The sequence below is a fragment of the Sinocyclocheilus anshuiensis genome, unplaced genomic scaffold (genome assembly GCF_001515605.1).
Source record: "Sinocyclocheilus anshuiensis isolate Anshui unplaced genomic scaffold, SAMN03320099.WGS_v1.1 scaffold920, whole genome shotgun sequence".
In the NCBI taxonomy this organism is placed as follows: domain Eukaryota; kingdom Metazoa; phylum Chordata; class Actinopteri; order Cypriniformes; family Cyprinidae; genus Sinocyclocheilus; species Sinocyclocheilus anshuiensis.
The window spans coordinates 245,948-253,554 of record NW_015552604.1 but is presented as its reverse complement, the minus strand read 5'-3'; the positions used below and the strand labels follow the sequence as shown (position 1 = coordinate 253,554).

Genomic DNA, 7,607 nt, shown 5'->3' with positions numbered 1-7,607 from the left:
GCAAGAAACTGAACAGTATTTATATCGTTTTTTACCTCTGATTTTGCATTACTGCCACCTATCTCTCAAGTGGACCATTGACACTCCTAATTGAGATTGTAGCTAGAGTGTCAATGGTGCATTTGAGAGATAGGTGGCAGTAATGCACTTATAAGTCTCACTTATAAGTATCTACCAAGTCCCTTTACACACTCCTGTATAGTAGGTGGCGATATGCAATAATTACAAGTTGCAAAAGCCAAGAAAAAAGAAGAAGAAGAAGAAGAAGAAGAAGATGCCTCACGCGCCTGCTGTTGAGAACGCGCTCAGGACAGTTCGAACAGTTTGGACATTGCGTTTTGTGTCTTTACACATCAATGTATCGTCACGAGCCGCAGGGTTTAATTTGGTTTTGTTTGTGTATGTTTTTTTTTAGTATTATTGTATGTTTTAGCCGTGATTCCCATTCACCTCCATTATAAGACTGACAGACTGCAACGGTTTGTGTTAAAAATCTTCGTTTGTGTTCTACTGAAGAAACAAAGTCACCTACATCTTGGATGCCCTGGGGGTAAGCAGATAAACATCAAATTTTCATTTTTGGGTGAACTATCCCTTTAACATCTTGCTGCAACTGTTTTTTTTTTTTAAATAAAAATAAAAAAGTCATAAATAAAAAGTCAGAATTGTGAGATATAAACTAAGAATTGCACAAAAAAGTCTGAATTTTGTGAAAAACAAAAAACAAACAAACTCAATTTCTTATCATCCCCTTTGTTTCAATGACAGTATGTACATAATCAACGTTACATCATAATTGCCTTCGTTTTTGATCATTTTCATTCCATAATGTGGTGTTTTTTGGACCCCACTGCATATAGAGCTTATAACTGCGTCACTAAATTGTAAATGAGTGATTCCTTACTTCCTTCCATAGCACTCAGTGAAAAACTTGATCACTTGATCAAGGTGCATGAACATACGCATGGGAATGACAAACAAAAACTCCCATAAACAGCACAGAATAAGGAGCATTACTCTCCCCAAGCCAGATGACTGACATCAGCTTCACAACAGAACCTTGAGTTATGTTTGGCAGTACAAGTACAAACTATACAGCATTCAATACTAAACAAAATGGCATTGTTAAAACAAGAGTATCGCGAGGAAAACACTTCGGAGACGATTAGAAAAACATGTTAACAGTTAAAAACAGCATTTTGTTCATATAAGGCAAAATCAGGTCCTCTCACAGTGAAGTGTTCAGCAGGTTTCTGCAGCAGCTCTAGGGTCACATATTCACTGATCACCGTTGAAGCGTACATTACAGCCATAACAGATCTTCAATTTGAATAAATAACATATGCAAAACATATGGAAAGTCACATGACAGTCCACAAGAACACCAAAATATGGGTTCCCTTTCAGTCGGTCACTCTCAACGTCACGTCGGGTGACCGACGAATTGGGATCTCACTTAGATGAGAGAAAAAACTACAGCAAGCACGCTCTTCGTGGGCTCTCGTGCTGGTGGTATGGCGCTTCAGCGGCGGTGGTTTCCCGTGTCGAATGGGTTGCACACATCAGGCTGCACTACCCCCTGTGGGTGTGGCAGACGGCCATCGCCCCTGTGCGCTTCAGCACACTAAAAAAGCAATTTCCATCTAAAAGAGCTTCACGGGTGGAACGTATTTTTTAAAGACGCGTCTTTTTAAAGATGTCTTACCATCCGTGTGTTTCTGGGTGCGGTCGTTACCTGGCGCTGGGTGATGGTCACGATCGCTGCCTCTCGTGCCTGGGCATGAAGCACGCGGAGGTGGCTTTCGTGGATGACTCATGCTCCCATTGCGGGGGTATGACCATCTCGGAGTTGCGGACCAGACTCCGTTACCTGCAAGGGGGCGGAGTGCCCGTGCCACTGCCTAGATCGCGGGCTCCCTCTGGTGACAGCCGGGGGCGTCCCTTTCCTGGCAGTGGGCGGACTGGTCTTACGGTCACGGTAAGGAATTCCCCTCCGGGGATGCCCCATCCCGCTGGCACTTCAAAACCAGTGGAGCTCTCGAAAGAGCAGGCTGGACCCTACCGGAGGGTACCACCTGTTTCTTCCGAGGCTCCCCCCAACAATCGGATGTCGATTGCGGAGGAGGGCCGGGCGGAGAATCTTTTGTTTCCTTTTTTTCCACCCAAATACTTGACAAAAGAGCAAATTCTTCTATCTCTGGGTCCCCAGAGGGGACAGGGGGTTGTGGACGATCCAGAGCCGTATCACACTCACCCTCCTCTCTTGCCAGTGAGCAGCAGTGGGCGGATCGGGAGGACGAACCAACGGACTACCCACGTACCCTCCGCTCAAACGCAGGTCCCTTCAGGGAACGAGGGTTACCATACGTAACCGAGACGTTATATTCCTATCTCGAGACTGCTGTGCTTCTGCAAGAAAAATCACAGGCAAATATTAAAAAACCAAGAATGATACCAAAACACCAATCGTGACATCTTGAGATGTCTGGATGATACAAAATGCTAGCAAAACGAAATATCATGGAAGCCATTTTGTAAACGCAAACTTTAGGCCTTCCAGTGTACAGTGAGCAACGCTCCCTTAAACCCTTGATCTGGGGGAGTAGTGCTCCTTACATAAATATGATTAAATAATATATATTTATATATATATATATAATTAAAAAAAAATTATAATAAATACATTCTAAATAAATATGTCAATTACACACACATAATTACACAAATGGATATTTCTTCAAAGACATATGGCATAATTATGTAAACATTTAAAAAAATAGATAAAACTTGAAATGACAACAAAACATGAATACATGAAGAGAGTGGATTGTGGATGGTATTGCGCATATCCAGTGTGGATACAGCACTTCCACCTCCACCAGCCCCTGGTCATGAGTGGTTTGGCAGCTTGTTGTGACGTGGGTGGTTGGGGGGACGTGGACGCCACTGACCAGATGGTGAATAAAGAGGTCATGCAGCGGAATGTCTCGCTTCGAATTGCATTCACAGGCTCATAGTCGATCAATGCGGAACGTGTCCTCAGTGGCCGGGTCGGCGAGAACCATGTCCGGGTCATTGAGCATGTGCAGTCCGTCCAGTGTCAAGGGGTCGATCTTCAGCTCGTCCAATGGGAACTGAGAGTCTGCATCAAAGCTGACGTCACCAACGCTGGCCAACGAGCTGGTGAGGTCTTTAGAGAGATGGGGCGGAGATTCCCCCGTCACTAATGTGAGACAAATCAAATTGTCAGCTGAAATGGCTAGTCTACTTTTAAATCCACACCTGCCGTGGTGTTTCAATCTTAAATGTCGTCTCTGATAAGACAGATAGCACAAATGTACATCACCACTGATGTAAGCACTCTGTTCACCTCATAACTTATACTGCATAAGACCCTATGTAGCTCCGCCCCTACTCAGTGCCGCGCTCATTGTCTTGTCTTCTGGATTGTATTTCCACAGTGTGAAGGTAAGGTCGTACGATCTTTTTTTTTTTTTTTTTAAATCTTCCCAATCTACTGACATTTGTTATGACATCCGCTTTGAACATTACCACACGAATTGTTATGCACCACACAAATGCGCTGTTTTCGTTCAAATCAAAGTGTAAATAAACGTAGAAAACGTATCCGTGTGGTGCGGCTGACACAGAACAGCATACGCTGATTACGTTCAGTGGATACTCTCCAAAATGGCACTACGGTGATGCGGAGGAGACGAATTGTTGAATAAAGTCGTTATTTTTGTTTTCTTTGCGTACAAAAAGTATTCTCGTCGCTTCATAAAATTCAGATTGAACCACTGATGGCAGATGGACTATTTTGACGATGTCTTTCATACTTTTCTGGGCCTTGACAGTGTAATTTACTTGGCAGTCAATGGGACAGTCACAAGCCTCCCGGTTTTCATCCAAAATATCATAAATTGTGTTCCGAAGACGAACGAAGCTTTTACGGGTTTGGAACGACATGGGGGTAAGTGATTAATGACAACATTTTAATTTTGGGGTGGAGTATCCCTTTAATATATTACTTTTTTGTGCTACTAAGAGATTCACATAAATATGCACAATAAATGAATATCAGTACCAGCAACTGACAATATAACCCCAAAAAAGTTTTATCAGTAATAAAAATGCTAAATATACAAGGCAAGTAATTGCTCAACAGGAGAATTTTATTATATTATATATACAAGTTTTCAAGTTTTCCAAGTTTTTCATTGATTGGGCAGTCTTCATAGAAGCTTATTCAGGGCTTAATAGTAACTTTGAATTTTAATGAATGTTAAAAACTACAATTAATTAGAGCTAAATGTAAGCAAACTATCATCTGGTTATGGTAGCTAGTGAAGTGTTCCTCATGTTATTTAAGTGCATTAGAATATAGTGCTGGAAATATTCAGTGTTTGCAACTATTGGTTGCCCCATGACACATGTTACTTCCGCAAAAGTTGATTTTACTGAACAAACCAGACAATTAAGATAAATCCTTCAGTTTTCTTCTGTTAGAATAATTAATAAGAATGCTTCTTGTAGGGGGGCGCTAAAGGACCTGGATAATGAATAGACTCTAAAAAGGTTGAGATCCACAGGTACAGATAAGGACCCTCAATGCATTTTTAACGTACCTCTGTGACATCTCATTGGAAAGACATTTGCATAAAGAAGTTGATGTTGAAGCAAAAGACACAATACCTGTGAGAATGATGTTGGGGATGTTGCCATGGCTACTGTAACCGAGCTGCTGCGTGTCCTGCTGACTGCTGTGGCTCCCGGTTAAACCCATCATGGCTGCCTGTGTGTAGTTCAGCGTTGAACAGTGACTAGAGCCGCCTGGATTCTCCATCATATTCATGTTGAACTGCTCCAGCTACACAATCAGCATTAGAAAGTTCTCATTTCAACAATAAATGAAATAACATTTTTAACACCGCATTTTATACATACATATAAATATATAAATATACACAGCATATTATATATTTCCAGCTGTGTTATGTGGATTGTTGAACATGATCATTTGTATGGTTAGTGGGAACTAACTTTTAAAAAAATAATAAAACTGTATTGTTTATCTTAATTAAAAAAAAAGATAGAAAAAAGAAAAAACATATAAAGAGTGATTTTAAATGGAGCTCATGTACCTGGTTGGATAGGGCATTGGTCTGTCTGGATGGAAGTTGCTGATCATAGAATGAATCCCCAAAGATGCTTCCAACCACCTGAATATGCTGTGAAGACACATCCTTCAGAAATCATTCTAATATGCTGATTTGCTGCTCAAGAAACATTTCTTATTATTATCAGTTTTGAAAATAGCTGCACTGCTTAATATTTTGTGGAAACGGTGATAGACTACTATTCAAAAGTTTAGGCTAATTAAAAAATGAATACTTTTATTCAGCAATGACACATTAAATTGATCAAAATAAAGACATTTATAATGTTAAAAAATATTTATATTTCAAATGAATGCTGTTCTTTTTAAATTTGTATTTATTAAACAATCCTTTATCATGATTTCCACAAAAATATATTTCAACATGGATAATAATAATAGTTTTTTTTATTCATCATATGCAAATCAGCATATGATTTCTGAAGGATCATGTGACACTGAAGACTGGAGTAATGATGCTGAAAATTCAGCTTTGATGAGCATAAGAGAAAATCTTAATTTTTCCAAACAGTACTTACACAACTACAAAGTGTGTAGCAATGCAGAGAGAAATACACACTGAAATGCCAATAAACTACACAAAGTCATCAAATGAAGAATGAAGCCAATAGAAGTGTAATGCTTACTTGTGGTGAACCGCCAGGTGAGAAGCCCTGATTGGACACTGGAGATGTTGGTGACTGATTGGCTGAAGAGCCTGTCTGACTGCGGTACTGTTGGGAGAAAGAAATATCATATTTGATTTCCTGCAAAACTGAAATGACCATATCAACCTAAAGCAAAATGTGTAGAGCAGAAGAAAAACATACGGAGTTGGCAGTTCCGCTTGTGGCTGTCTGTGATTGGCTGGCAAGAGAGGGCTGGGTGGTGTTGGGGGTGGAGCTTACAGTGAGAGGCGGGAGGCGTATGAGACGAATGTTCTGAGGGAAGGTGTGCGGCTGTTTCTGCAGGTCGTTCAGTAAATTCAGCAGTGAGTACTGAGACAACTGCTGCTCCAGTGACAGGCTGTCCATTGTGATTGGCTATGACGACAACAGACATAATACAGGGTCACAAACTTAAACATTTATTACTAATTTATTGTCAATGATCCTGGGTTATTATAGTTAGCTAAAACTGAAACTAAAAATATGAAAAACCCATCTTCGTTACTTGAAATAAAATAAACATTAACTGAAATAAAATAAAAAATATATATATAAACAAAAAAACCCCGTTTTATTTCAGCTAGTTGCCAAGGCAACATTTCTCAATTTCAAAAGTGAAATAAAAATAACTGAAAACTATATAGACACATATAAAAAAAAAACTACAAAAATGACAAAAACACAACAACATTACTAAAACTTTAACAAAAATGAAAACAGAAAATGTAGAAAAAAATTCTAAATATAAATAAAACTATAATAGTATCTCAATGATACTAAAATAACACTGCAATGATCACACAGTGTTCACATGTAAGTTTACTCAATAGATAATCAGTAATCAATGAATGAAAATGCAATTATTAAGCCGATTTATCAGAATGATTATTCAGAATGCCAAAACCAGTTTGGTTTTCTTATGACAAAACAAAACAAAACAAATCTCTTCCATCTAATGCTGCAAACTATACAGGGAACTCTCCCATTTGGTACATTACTATAATATTAGAGATTACAATTAACAACAGAGCCCAAACTATTATATTCAACTGCTATATACTTCAGATATAATAATCATACCCAAAAAAACCTGAAATGTTTGTATACAACTCAATTGACCCTTTGCGAGACACGCCCCCTTAGTTACTGTTGCTACGTCCGACAACACGCCACAAATAATGTTCTCACGCAGTGAAAAATACATCGCGGTGCAAAGAGGACACTGACAACACGCCGACAGACAAGACAGAGCAAGTTACTTTTGGTATGAAAGTCTCAGCTTTCAAATTTGGTAATTTTTAAAGAAATTTAAACAATAAATACCGTTTTGTGGCTCTTCTGCGTCTCAGTTCAAGCGACACGTGAACAGATCATCTCTTCCTCTTTACTAGTTATTGCATGAAAAATAAACATGAATGAACATCAGAAGATATCTTGTTTCAACCGCGGAAAGATGTCAGTACACAGTACACACCATTTTCAAGTTCAAGTCCACCAACATTAATCTACTCTCCTGTCTGGTTTGTTTATCGGACAAAATGACAGATTCTGTGTTATGATTGGTCAGATCGCCTGTCAATCAAACTCTCCCGTGAAGGGAACATGAGGTAGTTTCCATAAACGTGTCTTCATGACAGAATTATTCAAACATACATATTTAATTAATAGTAAATATTACTATTAATGTGATTTTTTATTGCTAACTAACTGTGAACTGATGTTCATTCATATTTATTTTGCGCTAAACCTTATAAGCAGTGCTTGAAGTGGAAAAAAAGAAG

At 39.0% G+C, this 7,607-nt stretch overlaps 1 protein-coding gene across 1 annotated transcript in view; it reads right to left on the bottom strand.

Annotated features, from left to right (window-relative positions):
* Positions 1-2,713: 2,713 nt before the first annotated feature.
* Positions 2,714-7,607, bottom strand: part of LOC107665843 (CREB-regulated transcription coactivator 1-like) — a 25,452-nt gene continuing 20,558 nt past the window's right edge. The window contains exons 8-12 of the mRNA XM_016456891.1: positions 5,989-6,201; positions 5,806-5,892; positions 5,145-5,231; positions 4,696-4,870; positions 2,714-3,223 (exon numbers count right to left, since the gene is read on the bottom strand). Coding sequence (XP_016312377.1) covers positions 3,012-3,223; positions 4,696-4,870; positions 5,145-5,231; positions 5,806-5,892; positions 5,989-6,201 — 774 coding nt within the window. The 3' untranslated portion in view covers positions 2,714-3,011. The remainder of the gene's footprint in view (positions 3,224-4,695; positions 4,871-5,144; positions 5,232-5,805; positions 5,893-5,988; positions 6,202-7,607) is intronic.